General features: G+C 40.3%; 1 protein-coding gene and 1 pseudogene across 44 annotated transcripts; one reads left to right on the top strand and one right to left on the bottom strand.

Moving 5' to 3' along the window:
• Positions 1 to 115: 115 nt before the first annotated feature.
• LOC148405786 (uncharacterized) lies at positions 116 to 15,871 on the top strand. Of its 44 annotated transcripts, none has more exons than XM_088406999.1 (16): positions 116 to 385; positions 572 to 761; positions 1,031 to 1,373; positions 1,492 to 1,662; positions 8,457 to 9,552; positions 9,679 to 9,857; positions 9,916 to 9,986; positions 10,086 to 11,461; positions 11,580 to 11,677; positions 11,905 to 12,021; positions 12,592 to 13,225; positions 13,331 to 13,395; positions 14,232 to 14,323; positions 14,840 to 15,415; positions 15,590 to 15,738; positions 15,819 to 15,871. In XM_088406999.1, the coding sequence occupies exons 5-8, from the start codon at positions 9,256 to 9,258 to the stop codon at positions 10,097 to 10,099; spliced, it is 561 nt and encodes a 186-aa protein (XP_088263125.1). In that variant the 5' UTR covers positions 116 to 385; positions 572 to 761; positions 1,031 to 1,373; positions 1,492 to 1,662; positions 8,457 to 9,255; the 3' UTR covers positions 10,100 to 11,461; positions 11,580 to 11,677; positions 11,905 to 12,021; positions 12,592 to 13,225; positions 13,331 to 13,395; positions 14,232 to 14,323; positions 14,840 to 15,415; positions 15,590 to 15,738; positions 15,819 to 15,871. The 44 variants fall into 44 exon arrangements, with proteins under 44 accessions (XP_088263125.1, XP_088263127.1, XP_088263124.1 ...); XM_088407001.1 differs by lacking the exon at positions 11,905 to 12,021 and adding an exon at positions 11,828 to 11,904; XM_088406998.1 differs by having other exon boundaries at positions 11,580 to 11,774.
• On the bottom strand, positions 2,401 to 4,551 carry LOC148405787 (uncharacterized; annotated as a pseudogene).
• Positions 15,872 to 16,824: the final 953 nt, after the last annotated feature.

Genomic DNA, 16,824 nt, shown 5'->3' with positions numbered 1-16,824 from the left:
ATAATAATAATAATAATAATAATAATAACAACAACAACATTTGTTCAGCTGAGCGCTTGTTATACCGATTCTTTGCCGGGTTTATTTTCTACATCAATATCATCGTCATCTTACGCCCAGTAGGAGGCGGAAAATGCTCCTAGATTGGTAGTCATCCCTAATTATAATTAGTCGACGGCGAACAAGAAAAAGTTCAAGACCGAATACATCATGTGCACGTGCTTGTCCCATTGTTTTGAGAAGTGAAAAATGGCAAAACGTTGCACAGAGTTACATAGAGAGGCATCAAATTGAATCGAAGAAGCACTTCACAAAACTCAGCCTCCCATGGCGGCTCAGTTGCAGCAGCAGAGACCTGCTACTCCCTCAAGAACACCCGTCCAAGGTAAGCCAAATATCCATTATTATTTCACGTTTGAATTCGTTTTAAAAATATATATGTATTTGGTTGTTTCATTACGACTATCAATTAGGCGAGCATAACGCTCGGTAATTTTGCCGAATGCTGTTCGTTTGCTGGCAGAACCACACCAGTTTGAAAATAAAGGTGCGACATATTTCTCTGTTGCAGCCGAGGTAGCAAGACTTTTTGCGCCATATACTGTAATTCCGCTGGAGCGAATAGAGTTAAAAGGCCGAGAAGACCAGCATTTCAAATCGGCTAAACAAGTCTGACCACCAGGCAGATAAAGTTCCAGACATGACCTTGAAAGCTCACCTTCTTGCTGCCGGACTTGGGGAGCAAAAATTAACATTTTCAGGTCAGTAGTTACCATAGCGATACCAAATCCCCCCCACCCAAGAAAAAAAAATAAACAACAAACAACAATATTGCAAATGTATTCAGAATTTCATTCAAAGTCAATCACATGATAAATTAATATCTGACTCCAGCTTAATGTCCATAACATGAATAATGTTTTTTATGTGCTCAGTTGTGAGTGGGCATGAGTAAAGTATGGTTGTCACATCTGAACTGTTTGAAGTATTTCCAAAGCTCCAAAACTGAGGACGTTTTGAACTTTTAAAGATAGCGGGATTTACTCGCAGCAGAAACCTTGGATTGATTCCGTGTCCAAGCTCTGGATACACACTTGCCTACCTGAAAGAGCCATCAACGATGATCGGACAGGCTACAATTTACATACGTCCACTTCAGCAGGATCTACCATTTCAGCCTTACGTATATTTACAGAGACTCACGTTCAATAGTCAAAGCAATGTTTACTGTTCATTTATAATCATTATTTAAAACTATTTTGTTGTCGTTAGGAGCACTCACAACAGGCCTCTGGACCAGAAGTCCCCTGTCTCAGTTGTGAAAAGGCAGTTCCCTTTTCAGGAATGAAGGTATACAGACTGAGCTGCAATGGGTGGGTGCTTTTTACCATTCTGCAAGATTAGTATATATTATTTTTGTTCCGAAACAAATGTCTCAAGAGTGTCGAGCACACAATCAAGATAATAGGAAGATATTTTGTACATTTCAAGGACATCAACAGAGGAATCAAAAACACATCAAGAGGCAGGCCAAAGTGAAAATGACAGAGAGACAGCCTCAGTCAATGACTGTTCCAGAGAGGCCTGAAACATCAGCGGAGAGTGCAGTCATACCAGGAGTGACTAACACTGAGGCACTGAACCATACGGACACAGAAGAAGGTTTATATCATCACAATAGAATTCCTCTCCAGTTGTGTGTAAAAGAGTCTCATTGAAAAATAACATATGTAGACAAATCTATACTAGCACTATAACACAACTATAGTGTATGTTAAAAATATTGTTTTTCAGAATGTTACATTCAACAAATGGTTGGGTTAAATAAAAAAGCCAACTATAAGTCAAAAAAGGACTGACCCAGTATTTAGGCCAATTTGATATAATTTTCTGAGTTGTTTTGCACAAAAGTAATTTCGAGAACTTAGTCATTCAATGATACACAAGACAGCCTCAAATGGACTTTGGTAAATGGACTTTCACTTATATAGCGCTTTTCTACCTTAGGTACTCAAAGCGCTTTGCACTAACTAGTCATTTACCTACTGATGACGCAGCATCAGGAACAACCGGGGGTTCAGTGTCTTGCTCAAGGACACTTAGACATGGTCTTGATGGTCGGGGGATCGAACCCACGGCCTTTCGGCTGGGAGACGACCACTCTACCACTAAGCCATGCCGCCCCTAATCTGGGTTGTTTTAACCAAACCTGAAAATGTGATCAAATAAATATTGGAATTAGTCTTTTTTTTTCCCTTGCTCATAAGTTATTTTGAACCTATTGGTTTGAAAGCTAATTCCTTCCTTTTTTAACTTGGCATTTCATTAATTAATATGAATCATATATTTATGGATAACGAGTAGATATCTGTTTCATGTAACTTGCAAACTCACAACACGTCTCTCTGACATCTATTACTTTATTTTCATTTTTATTTATTTCTAGAATGGGAGCTTATTAAGGAACCAGCTCAAGCTACCAAGGTTTACATAGAGAGTTTGTGAAGGAAACATGCATTTGGGAAACCACTGAGAATGAAGATAGATGCAAGGGACTCTGATGAGGAGAGGGAACGAGAAATGTTTAAATGATAAAAGTTATTGAATGCACTGATCAGGAGGTTTAAGTGACACAAATTCTGTATCAGTGAAACTACACAAATACCATGCAGTTTTTGGCATCTGTTTTATTATGCATCCTTTAAACATTTTTGTATCACTCATCTGAGTGTGAAGAACACAGCATTGATGTTATCCATTCTGTGTACCAGTGACGAGAGTTCATGTATCTTCATTAAAGATACTTAAAGTTCAATTTCTGGAAGTACTGCAGCTGTCAAAAGGTAGCTTCAACCTGAAAGGACGAGGAATATGATCAATTTTGAATTTATAACCGGTGACATGAGGTATTTAGCAGTGATGGGAAAAGAAGGCTTTAAGATGCTTCATGACCCAGTTGTATTTTTTTTTTACTCCTTCTAATGGTACTCTGTTCAACATAGGCTTTGAAACTTCCTGTTTTGAACAGACAATGGAAGCTCCAGCCTTAGTTTTTGAACTACTTATTTTATTTTACTTCCACTAGGTACATCATGCTGACATTTTTAAACCTCTTTCTTTAAGCCAACAGTGGCCATTTAGACTTCTTAAAATGACATAACCTGGGGTGCTGCTTTCTGTGTGTGATAGGCCATTCTCAAAGGTTTTGTCCCCTCTCATAATGAATTCCATATCAAAAAGGTACAACTCTTTCTTTAACCTCAGTAGGATCTGCCATCGGGCCTTGCTCTCTGTAACGTCTCCAGAGTTGTTGTGGTGATTGGTTCCTTTCAGTTCTAAGGCCATGACAGTTCCAAGCATCTTGGAAAGAGTTCAGGCTTTGCTGAATTTGTGGAAGGAAGATCCGGTGCAGTCCAAAAAGATGAACTTCGTTGTCTGGATTCAGTGTTCCCTTTGCTTCAAGTGAAGTGAAGATCTGATAGAAGAGGTCCAGGGAATGCTGATAAACGTCTCTCCATATCCTTTCAATTCTGTGCTTAGGATAAAATTGGCAATGTATCAAATTATTTCTTAGTGACATTATAAAGAAATACACTCATCTGGTGATATTGTGATCCAAATGTGTATTTACCGCTGGTTATGGACACTTCTGCCTGTGATGTGTGAATTCCTGTCAGTATCCCTGCTCCTGATCATGAACTCTGCCACATCTGCATTCTCTCCCCCTTTATCAGATCTGACTCTTGAAGGCAGCCCATACTGATTAACAGCAGCTATGAAACTTTCTTTGTAAGACTGTACAAGCTCTGTTATTGCCAGCCACAGTCAAATAGACCACTAAACGACTGAATCCATCCACCCCGCCAAGGACAACAAATCTCCACCTGTCAGGCAGTTGTGAACAGACAAAAAAAAAGTTTATGGTAAAGCATATCGTATTCAATATTAACTAGAGAAAGATGTACAGATTACTGAATACGATCACTGACCTGATTAGTATATGGTTCCCATCTATATGCCATAAAGAATTTGGGCCTGGAACAGAATACTGTCGTCGTCTTGAAACATGCAACCTGAGCCGTCTCATTTGAATTCCCTCTGCATCGACTCTGCGTAAAGACTCTTGCAGCCTTGAGATTGACAGAAGGAAAATAAAATTGACCTCTGGGATTTCTTAAGGTATCCTTTTTTGAAGCAATGGTCAGGTTATAAGTAACAAATATACAGTCATGTGTGTAAAACAGTTTCAGTGCAGCAAAGCCAAAGCCTTCAAAATAAAAGTTATTCAACACACGACAGAAACAAATCAAGTTGCTAACTTAAATTTCAGCAGAGGTTAAAGCAGATAAAATCCCAGATGCATGAAATCAGCTAGGCTCCCTAATTGATTTCAAAGAAGCAATACTTTAAAACGAATTAAAACATTGCTCATATCGTTTTACTCACTTGGAACACGCACACCTCTTGCATTCAGATGGCCACGCATGAACTTGTAGCCGGAATTTGGATGTGGACTTCACTTACAATGCGGTCCAGTTCCTTGTCGTTCATCGTTGAAGAGAGATCTCTCTATCTACACAAAATACATTACCGATAATAAAGAAATATGGCACTAAACGTGGATGAGATCGCTGAATAAGTTGACAACTTGTGAATGTAGTACACTTACCTCAAACTGGCTTGCTTCATGAGTCTCCTGACTGTCCTCTTTGAGACTCCGAACGTCGCTGCAATTTGACTTGTTGATAATCCACAAAGTACGTAATTTTCCAGAACTGCAATTGGTATATCAAACGCCAAACGTCCCGATCCATTTGTGTGTCGTGCTCGGGGACCTGTGAACCTCTACTGTACTTCCTCTAAAATTGCAGTCACTCTTGGGTCAATGTCGGAAACGGAAAGTGCAGAAATAAGTCCAGCAACTTCAATAAATTCCTTCACTTTTCGTTGAATAAAATCGTTTTCTACAGGCCCTGCCTCCACATTTTCAGCAAGGTCTGAAATATCTCGACCTAACTGTCGTGAAAGATCACGAAGGTCCTCTGTCATCGCATCCGCCATGTTTCCAACCTCTTCAGGCCGAAGTAATGGATTGGACATGATTTGAGTTAACGGGCTTTGGGCCCGCCCACTAAATTGACGAGGGAGGTTGACAGATTGCCGAATGACAGATAGAGAAATAGCTGAAAACTGGCCGTGTTTCATACTTTGCTAAACTGTCAACCTCTTCCGTCAAATTTGATGGGTGGGCGGGTCCTAACATCTGATTGGTTACCCTTGCAAGACAAAGCAGGGTAACCAATCAGGTGTAGGACCCGCCCATTAAACTATGACGCGAGAGCTTGACAGATAAGTAAAGGATGAAACGTAGCAACAGCGTGTCATTAAATATAAGTGTCAATAAATAATTAAATGTGTCATTAATTAAATAAATGTGTCATTACATAATTAAATGTGTCATTAATTAAATAAATGTGTCATAAAATAATTAAATGTCATTAATGAAATAAATGTTTAATTATTTCAATGAAACGTTTAAATTATTTAAACATTTATTTAATTAATGACACTTTTAATTAATTAATGACACTTTTAATTATTTAATGACACTTATATTTAATGATTGAATGGTACATTTATTTATTGAATTTTGGCACTTTTGGTCCTCCATACGATACATCGTCCCACTTGGTGATTTTTTTTGACAAGAGAATTGTAGTTGCCGTACTCGGCCCAGTCATGGATGTCGACGCTGCTCACGCGATAGTTGAAATGACAGCTTATTTTTTCTTTCTTTTTTTTCTAAATTCTTTATTACTGATACAATGCAGTACATGGCAATAAATATTTCACGATCCTGTGGGCTACAAACCATCAGATTCAGTACAACACAACATTAAACAAATACTGTAGATTAAAAAAGCGAACTCCCTGTGTCAGTTTGTGGTAGAGGACTGTTTAGGAAGAGTGGGACATCACAGCTCTAATTTCGGACCCGCGCTCATAACATTTACGGCCCTATTGATTCACAAGTTCAAGTCTTAGTTCAATTTGCCCCTTACTACCGGCAACAAATCTAAATAATATATTGTTAAAAATTTTTTTTTGCATAGCAACACTCCAAAGACGTTTCCAAAATAAACTTCGTTTCCAAGTGTCAGCGAAAGTAACCCAAGGGCTGACCTCCGTGCACTTGCTCTTCCGGTTTAGCTCTTCCCGTGGGTACCGTGAAGTAAGTAAGTCGTCTAAACTGTTGCGATATTAATATTTGTAATTGTCATATTTAGTCATTATTACTTCAACTTTGTTCGCTAAGTTTTTTCGTCCTATAGTATGCCGACACGTGTGCTACGTGTGCTAATTTGATGACGCATTTGACTAGTTATGTTGCGGTAATATAATGTAGTAACCTGATTGCTTACTTAATGCAATACATCGACCGCCACCATCTTCTACTTTTATGAATAAAACGTTGTTTTCATTATCATTTATTTTAATCATTATTTCATTATTTTTCGTTACGCAATAATGAACAACAACACTAAGTTAGTGGTGTACTTAGTTGTCGTAAAAATAAATGTTGTAATTAACTTTACTTTCTCCAATTAGTGGTGTACTTAGTTGGTGTTAAAAAAAGTAGTCTCTATGTTCTTCCATCACTTTGTTTTCACTATTTTGAGTATTATTAATTACATTATAATTTGTTCATTACGTGTTTGTTCGCTAGTATACTAATGCTACGTGTGCTGTGAAATATATTCAAATTCAGCTATCACTAAATTCCCCTAGAATTTCCCCCACTATTGTTATTATTGTTATTATCGTTATTATTATTTTCACATGCTTGCTTATCTAACGTAATTTTGCTGCCATTATCGTTATCTACAATCTTCTATTTACAGATGTAATTGTATGGCTTTAATAAATATCAGCAAGACAAAATGTAGACGTTCTTTCTCATTCATTATTAATTACTTACACATCCTTAAGTAATTTGCTGTAAAAACGATTAAACCTAATTATAAAATATTTCGTTCGGTGGAATGTACAGCACATAACTAAATGAAAAAACAGTGCAAAATTAAATGACACAACCATAATTTTATAGAAGAAGTGACGGTTGAACAAAAATCGTCAATACCCTAACTTGTCATCGTTGTCATTGTGCCAATTCAATTGTCGTCTTAAACACGTGATATTAGATATGCATGTTTAATTTTGTGAAAGATATTTTTTAAAAAGTCTTGCTGCCTTGAACTCAATGTCTGAAGTATTTCTGACAACTGTGAGTAGAAACGGAGAACAGCACATATCTGTCAGGCTCATCTTAACTGTCTTGTTTGTCACCGGACTTCAAATGTAATAGCCATATATGAAGAAGACAAAAGAACGTTGGTCAAATCATTCTAATAAGGCTTTTTGGGATAATGGGGTTGAGTAGCTATTAGATTATAATTTTTTTAAATGTAATTCCGGTGTGTTTCTCAAAAATATATGCATATTTTAAAAATACTCTTCATAGCACTTTTTTGCATACATGCCACTTTCAAAATCGTTTTTTTTTAAAAATTTTTTTTTAAATGCGTCATGTAATCCCGGAGTACATATAACAGTTAGGCATCTCCTTTTTAGCAGTTGAACGCTTGACTTTGCGACAAATATTAGATATATTAGATATAAGTAGGTTCCAGTCAGTGTCTCGTTTTTTGCTCTTGAAGTCTTGTACATCATCCCCCCACACACACACACACACACATAAGCACACACACGTATTCACACATCCATCAGCATGCTGTTTTTGGCATTAGTAGGGGTATGCGAAACATGTTACAGTGTATACATTAACAGCTAAATAAAAGACAGTAAATAAAAAGTACATTTAATTATTTCTCTGTTGGCTAATTGTTAGATTTTTGGTAAGTGGACTTTTTGGCATTGGTATGGATAACCTGAATTTCATTATTGTTAATTTTATAAATTAGTAAAATATATTTTTTGAAACTATTGGAGAAAACCTTAAATAAACTAATGTGAAAATGAACATGTTTTATTCATACCAAAAAGGTTAAAAGATGTGTATTGCATAAACGTTAAGGTCTGCTTAGAAGCTAAAATTTGTCTTTAATGTTGACGGCGATGTGATTTGTGCAATTGCAAGTGCTCTCGCTAAAGTACCTGGATGTCTGTAGATAGCAGTATCCTCAAGTCGAGATATAAAATATGAGAAATAAAATACACAATTACAGTACATATGAAACTGTATATAACTAACACCAACAGATGATTTAGTGCGACTGTCTTGTGTGGATGAACGTTTTGCCAGAGACACTAACTACTTGTTCTTTGCTCAGTTTGTGACTGAAATCCACCAGGCCACATCAAGCATAAGAATACAGCTACGTAAAGGTAAACCTTTTACCAGAGACAGTCGGCAAATAAACAATGCTATGTTGCAGGACAAACGGGAAGTTGAAAAACTGATACACAGCAAAGACGCCGTCCGCTTCATGGTCCCGTTAAGGGGCACCCCGGCCTTTTGGGAGAAATGTCTCAAGGACCTTTTTGCCATGATTCGGCAGCTAGGCACACCCACGTTCTTCTGCACATTCTCCACTGTTGAAATGCGTTGGGAAGAAGTCATCACCGCCATCAAAGCGCAAAAAGGTGAACGGGTGATTTTCGCTCACCACGACTGGGCCACAAAGTGTGAAATTCTCCGCAGCAATACGATGACAACGATGCGCATGTTTGACAAACGTGTGGAAGCTCTGTTCTCCGGCGCAACCCATTGGAAAAGTGGTCGACTACTTTTACAGATTGGAGTCTCAGCACAGAGGAAGTCTGCACATCCATTGCATCATTTGGGTTGAAGGCGCCCCCATCTTTGAGGAGGCCTCAGATCAAGAAATCTGCGATTTTGTGTCGCGCTACATTTCCGCTGAGCTGCCCAACCTGGAAAAGGAACCCAAACTGCATCAAAAAGTCACAGAGGTTCAGATGCAAAATAAGTCTCATTCAAAGACGTGCATCAAAGCACCCGGCGCGCAGTGCCGTTTTGGTTTCCTCAAGCAGCCGTGCGAGAGAACCATGATCATGAGACGTGAAGAGTGTGATGGAGAAAATCCAGAGAAGTAGAAGTGGTCGGCGCCAAACCCCAAGCTTGTTGATTTGCAAAAGTTGCTGAACGAACTGGAAACGGCCTCTCTGACTTTGCCGCAGCTACTGGCTAAGTGCGAGCTCACCAGTGATGAGTACATGGAAGGTTTGTACTCAATTGCCGCAAAGACCTCTGTCGTGCTCAAGCGAGAGCCCAAAGACTGCTGGGTGAACAACTACAATCGACACCTGCTTCTTGCTTGGGATGCAAATATGGACATTCGGTACATTCTGAACGCTTATTCCTGCATTACCTACATCTGCAGCTACATCAGCAAAGCTGAACACGGCCTGAGCCAGTACCTGAAATCGGTGATTGTGAACTCCCGCAGCGAAAATGTCAACGAGAGCGATGAAATGAAACAAATCATGCAAGTTTACTCAAAGAAAAAAGAGGTGAGTGCACAAGAGTGCGTCGCACGCGAATGTGGCCTCCATATGAAGCAAGCGTCCTGCAGTGTGGTTTTTGTACAAACCAGTGACAATGCGCTGAAAATGAGTTATCCCCTCTCTTACCTTGAGGGCCAAACGCAGGAGTCCGTTGAAGTGTGGATGACCGGCTTGCCGGAAAAGTATAAGGGCAGACCTCAAACAGAGGAATTTGAAGCGAAGTGCTTGGCTGATTTTGCCTCAACCTGCGGAATCGTGTACGGCAAGCAAGCTAAAGGCGGAAATGTTTTCCCCCTGCTGAACGACATGGGGTATGTCCAAAAAAGAACAGGTAAACACGCCGTCATCAAATACTGTAAATTTTCACAGGAAAAAAATCCATTCTCAAGCTCTATCTGCCTCATCGTGCCGACTGCCAGTTGAAGTCCAGAACCAAAGAGGTAAGAGGTTTTTGAGTTTTGCACATGAGCGCTGCAGAGGTGTTGAAAGGTTCATGCAGTCCTACATACAAGTTGTTTCAAGACCATGCCTTTGTACAGTTGCCGGCTGCTGAGCATCCAGAGGCCGTTGTGCAAATTGTCGACCGGAAGAGAAAGAACGATGAGAAGCACAGCAAAGATGTTGACAACGCCATCTGAGAGGTGGAGGAAAGCGGAATAGTCTTCAACGAGTGGTGTCAGCTAGCGCCCGAAAGAGAACTGCAAAGACTCGAGTGCATCGAGGAAATCAATGCGAGGGATGATCCCGGTGACGCAGAGATGTTGACAACGCCATCCGAGAGGTGGATGAAAGCGGAATAGTCTTCAACGAGTGGTGTCAGCTAGCGCCTGAAAGCGAACTGCAAAGACTCGAGTGCATCGAGGAAATTAATGCGAGGGATGATCCTGGTGACGCGGAGGAAAACGTACCAGACTACAATGTCAGGTCCGAGGTAACGGAAATGTCCATCGCGACGGAAGCCGCCGCATCGATCCGGCTGTTTTGCGCGACATATATCGGACCCTTAACCGAACGCAAGCGTGTGCCTTCTACCTGGTCAGAGATTGGTGCATACGACGTGTGTGTGGCTTAAAACCACGGCAGTTCTTCTATTACATCAATGGTGGCGCCGGAATGGGGAAGTCACATTTAATCAAATGTATTCACGCAGAGGCTACAAAAATACTGCGCAGACTGGCTGAGGAAGCGGACATTTCCAAACAAACGGTCATTCTTGCAGCCTTCACTGGCACCGCGGCCTTCAACATTTCAGGTATGACTTTTTACACTGCCTACTGAAACTGCCAAGAAGCCTCAAACCCCCGTATCATGGCCTGGGCAACAAACTGGACGAAGTGAGAGCGGAGCTATCGCTCGCTGAAATTCTCATCATCGACGAGACTTCCATGGTGTCGAAAGACCTCTTTGCATATGTCGACGCCCGGTTGAAGCAAATCAAAGGAATCAATTTACCATTTGGTGGCATGTCCGTTATCGCTGTCGGGGATTTCTATCAGCTACCTCCTGTGAGACAGTCCAAACCTTTAGGTGTTTACGATCCCACCAGACTGGACAACTGGCGCGACAACTTTGAAATGATCACGCTGACCGAAATCATGAGGCAGAAGGATGACGTTCCGTTCGCCAAACTACTAAACCGACTTCGCGTCAAAAAGAAGTCCCATGAGCTGTCGGAAGTGGACAGAGCTTTGCTGGCTATGACTTACACCGCTGCCCGAAGGAAGTTCTTCATGTTTTTGCCACAAACAAACAGGTAAATGAGCATAACTCTCATATGCTGAATCTGCTTCATGAGGAAATTGTGACCATCGATGCCGACAACTACAAGAAAGACCAAAGGACTGGCACAATGGCGAGACAAGCCGCCCCTGTCCAAGGGGCAAAGAACAAGTTGGCAACGAAATGTGGCAGCGGTGTAGGTATTTGGGTGAAAGAACACATTCCGGCACACAAAACAATCTACATCCAGGGTGTCACTGATATTGAATTTGTTGTGGTCAAACTTTAAGCTCCCATCAATATGTTCATTGCAGCTGTGTACCGGCCTCCGGGACAGAGTCTGCGCTCTTTTTTGCCAAAGTTGGAAAGGTTGTTGTACGCTCTGGAAGTGATGGATCATCATCAGATCTTGGTATGTGGAGATTTCAATGAAGATGCACTCTCAGACTCATACAAGCCCATTATGGAACTGTTAGTCTCTAAGGGTTACACACAGCTCATAAATACAGGTACCACTGACAAGAACACACTGCTTGACCTCATTTTTGTCTCCCGACCTCAGTGTGCTGTTCATTCAGGTGTACTGCGAACATAATATAGCTATCACAACCCTGTCTTCTGTGTTTTACACACTGAAAGGTGAGTCCTATCCAAGTCGCAAATTACGAGTTGTCCCTGTTGTGTGAAGGAGCCCAAATGTTGAGATGTGATGGGATTAAATCAGGGGTGAAGATGATGTAGTGTGTGTGCGATAAGGTGAGTGGGAGGTGAGGAGGTGAGAGTCAAAATTCAGGAAAAAGTAAAAAAAAAAAAAATGGAGGAATGGAGGGGTCAAGTCGATGGGAGGGAGTGGTGGGATTATATGTTGACATTTGATAGGATGAAATCTGCTGCGAAGACGGTTTAACGTGTGTGTAAGGTGAGTGGAAGGTGAGGAGGAGAGACAATGTACAGAGAAAGTATAAAAATCTTTGGGGAGGGAGGGTCTAGTGGAATTATTTTTGTTCACAATTTTGACAATGTAATAATCGTCAGCGTGAAATGACAGCAGAAAACAGACCAAGTAAGTCTCTATAAAATATTTTTTTGTCAACTGTAAGTGTTGTCATTTTACTCTCCTCTACTTTAAACAGGTTAGTTGTTCTGAAGAGATGGTAGATTCATCTCATAATAGAGAGCATAGATATGTGTGTACATAATCTTAATGTGCTACCATTGTAGAAAATGAAATGGTTATACTTAAATGTTGGAAAGAGCCAAGCCCATCTCGCCTTTGCAGCATGCGAATTTCTACTCGACACTATTGTATTCCCCTTTTTCTCACAGGGTAGAAGAATGGGTGCCCAAATACATACATCAAGGAGCACTGACTTGTAAACCAAGGTGGCAGCCAAGCAGGACTTCTCTTCATTCCTGTCACGAATAACCCGCGGATCCCAAATGGGAATGGACCCCAACTAGGCACGAGAGGTGAAGTTACTGAGTTTATTAACAAAAGGAGCACGCAAGGCGTGAGAAAAACACAAAAACAGTCCGAAGGCAAAGTAGCAAACCAAAGTCACAAAGTACCAACACAAAGCGAGACGAGAACGTCTGGATCTAAAGTCCACGGGGAAGAAGGGCAGCAAGGAGGACGTGAGTCCACGGGGGATGACTGCAAACAAAGTAGCAACAGAAATCGTTCACAAGCCGTAAAACATAACACGCACAAAGTACAAACCAAGAAGACTCGAGAAGGTGGGACGTGAGGTCAAGAGCGCTGGGATTCACGGGACGGCAAGCGAGCTTGACGAGGGGATAACCCGGCAAAGGCTTGTTTGTAAGTGCCGGCCAGCTTATAAAGCCCTCTGACGAGATGCGCAACAGGTGTGAGTGTCCGATGGCCCCGCCCAATGCGGAGGAAGGAGACAGTCTGCAAATCAACACAAACTAAAAAGACAAGAAACGTGACAATTCCAGTGTAAGTTACTGTGAACTACTGTATGTCAGTTAAAACCAATTGTAGGTCTGCCTATCTTTTGGAGCAGTCGTCCTCACTACCATCTATTTTGATTATATTTTGTAGATCTGGATTAAACCAAGTCTGTTTTCTGCTCTCTTCAGACTGTCTTCTTTTATTCGTAGGAAAAGGTAAGTCGCTCATCATTCAACCTGTCTTCCTTTGTAAAGCCAGTAAAATAATTTTTGGCCCGTGTATTTTATCAGGATATTTGTTCAGAGGAAATAGACGTCAATACTAGAACAGAAGCCACTTGTGTGCGTTTTTCATGTCACTTTCTGATTGCACGTGCATATGACTGGACATTACGCATGACATATGAATTTAAACGGCATGCCATTGTAGAGATATAAATGGAAAGGATATTTACATATTGTTGGGTTTGAAGTGGGCTTGATACCCCACAAATGACCCGAGGAGAGGTGTAAATAACAACACAGGAGTCAGAGATTAAGTTTTACCACTGCAGTGGGGAGAGCTCGAAAAAGAGCGTGACCATGTCAGCCTCGTTGCAAAGTCTCTCTTCCCTCTCTCTCTCCGAGCTTTCGGACTGCAGTCTTTTTATTAAAAAACTGTTACTGAGGTGTGGGGGTCTCACAATTCAACCGTCACACAACATGAGCATTGTGCACCGTGGCAGAACTTGCAGATAACTTGCGATTCAGGCCTTGACCTTGACATTGTTTTTAACACACACACACATATGAGACAAAGAGGCGCTGTGGTGTCTGAAAAAGTAAGTTAGAATACATGAAGCAAAGCTGTTGTACTAATGAATCAGCCAGAAAAATAGCAATTAGAATACATAAAGCAAAGCTGTTGCACTATTAAATCAGTCAGTTTATCTTACACATATATTGTAAGACAAAGCCAAGTCTGTTTTACTTTTGTATATATATTTATTTATTATTTATATATGTTATATATTTGTACTCAATGGTTCTGAATTCCTTTTTTTTCCCCCCAGATTAAAATGATCGGTGCCCATAAATATACATCGTGGAGCACTGACTTGAAAACCAGGGTGGCAGACAAGCAAGGACTTCTCTTCATTCCAGTGTAAGTTGCCGTGAACTGTGTCAGTTAATGCTTTCAGTGCCATGGACAAGAATTCTACCCTTTAATAATAGTAATCACAATAATAACTAAATAATAAAGTTATAAGTATGTTCTTATGGAGAATACACTCATAATGAGAATACACTCTTGACTACTAATGCTTATCTAAAATAATTTCTGTAAGCTCTGTTGTGATAAAATGTGACCACTAGATAACAGTGTTTTTACATATAAAACATAACTATTGTCAACTGAACATGCATTCAAAGGAATGGTAGTCAATCTTTCATGTGATATATTCATATTTTCATTTTTTTTTTACATTTACATATTTACATAGACATAGTATCCAATATTCTGTTGGCCGTGAAAGATGATTGAAAATGCAAAATACACTGGCTCTCTCGAGGTTTCCTTTTCCGATAACGCTTGGCACTAAAAGAGTTAAAACAAACTATAGGTTCGCCTCTCTTTTGCAGTTTGTCCTCACCCCCTGAATGTGTTTCTTGTTTGCAGGCCTATGTGTTCCCCATGTTGCCTGTGGCTCCACACATTGCATTCATCCAAAGAAAAGATCACCACCGTGTGCAAGAGTTTGATGACACATCATCAGGCTTGTCCATTGGCAGTTTCCCTCTGGATTAAAACAAGTCTGTTTTTTCCTTCTTTAATTGGTTGGAAAAGCTAAGTAGCTCATCATCTTCTTTTGTAACGACAGTAACTTTTGTCCCATCTACTTCTAACGGGTTCTTTGTTCAGGAGAAAGAGCCAGCAATCAAGCAGGAGTTGTCCTCATTCTGGTGTAAATTGCTGTGATTTATTTCAGTTAAAACTAAAAATGTGCATATCTCTATCAGCTTTTGTTGTCACCTCCTCAGTGTATTTTGTTTCTTTTTTGGAGACCGATGTTTTCCACTTGTTGCCTGTGGCTCCACATGTTGCATTCATCCAAAGAACGAGTGGAAGATCACCACCGCGTCAAAGGCTTTGATGACACATCATCAGGCTTGTCCAGTGGCAGTTCCCCTCTGGATTAAAACACGTCTGTTTTGTGCTTTCTACAGACCATTTTCTTTCTATTGGTAGGAAAAGGTAAGTAGCTCATCATAAGTAATTTTTGTCCCATCTACAGTATTTCTAACAGGTCCTTTGTTCAGGAGAAAGGAGAGAGTTGCCGTAATTTATGTCAATTACAGCTAAAAAAATGTGGATATCTTTCTCAGCTTTTGTTTTCACCCCCTTAACGAATTTGTTTCGTTATTGTAGACTGATGCTGTCCACTTGTTTCCTGTGGCTCCACATTTCATTCATCCAAACAACAGCTGGACGTTTGCCACCAAGTAGAAGATTTTGATGAGCCATTGTACTGCTTGCTCAAGGACCTGTTGTCATCTGGAACATCTCCTCTCTTCAAGGTAAACTGCTAATCATTAAGCCTATCTTTTTTCCTAAAGCCATTAAATGTTGTAAAAATATTTCCTTTCTTTTTTAACAGGCTCTTTGTTCGGGTGCACAAGCAGTTTATAGCAGAATCACAGTAACAAATATGTGAGTGTATTCATGTCACTGGATACTTGATTGGGCATGAGTGTGATATACTAATTTACTGTATTGTAGAAAATGAAAGATGATGTCAGCATCATGGAAGTTTTGTCGTGTGTTCTCCTTTTTCCCCAAGAGACAAAAAAAAAAGTAAAAATCAAGAAGAAAAAGAAAACAAGTGCCAACAACATGAAGACCACGGACAACCAAGCACCACTTCTGCCGATTCATTTGTAAATCGCCAATAGGAGTAGCCAAATTGCTATTAAGTGGTGTTTTAAATGCAGCGTTATCTTTTTACAGCTTTAGTCTTCACCACCTCCTTCATCTTTTCATCATGCGACCTTGCTGAGGAGTTTACAAGGACCATGACGCCATCCTATCCTTAGAATGCAATCTCTTTTCCTGTTCTTACGCTGTTGTCCCTGCATTGAAAAGAACAGTCCTAGTCCCCCAATCCAACCTACATGATCTGTATCCATAGATACATTTTTGCCATCATCTGTGTGCTCTGCAAAGGTTGCTCTATGAAATACCTTTTCACTCATGCATTTGTTTAAATACATTTGTATGTACCATACTCATGATTCCGTTAAATCTCTGAGATCAAACAAGCATTCTGGGAGGCACATCTACCTCAATTTGTTATTGCCTGTGTTAACTTTTACCCTCGCAAATTCTATCCATCCATCTATTTGTCGGCGCATAGCCTCACGCGGACCGCTCACTTGCTGGTGTCTATGCCAGCTGTCTTCGGCAGTGGGTGAGGGACACTCTCAACTGGTTGCCAGCCAATCGCAGCCCTAGCAAATTATGGAATGAGAACAAATCAGCTCCAAAATCTAACCACTGCCGTTGATACAGACAATGTTTCATGTAACATCTTAATATTCCATAACATAAATACAATCTCTCACTCTTGACACATGAAGCTATAATGTACTGCTTCACATCACACA

Source organism: Hippichthys cyanospilos, chromosome 22, assembly GCF_059441005.1.
Source record: "Hippichthys cyanospilos isolate Australia breed blue-spotted pipefish chromosome 22, RoL_Hcya_1.0, whole genome shotgun sequence".
Lineage (NCBI taxonomy): Eukaryota > Metazoa > Chordata > Actinopteri > Syngnathiformes > Syngnathidae > Hippichthys > Hippichthys cyanospilos.
Note: the sequence above shows the minus strand (reverse complement) of the source record. Positions and strands in the feature narration are given on the sequence as shown.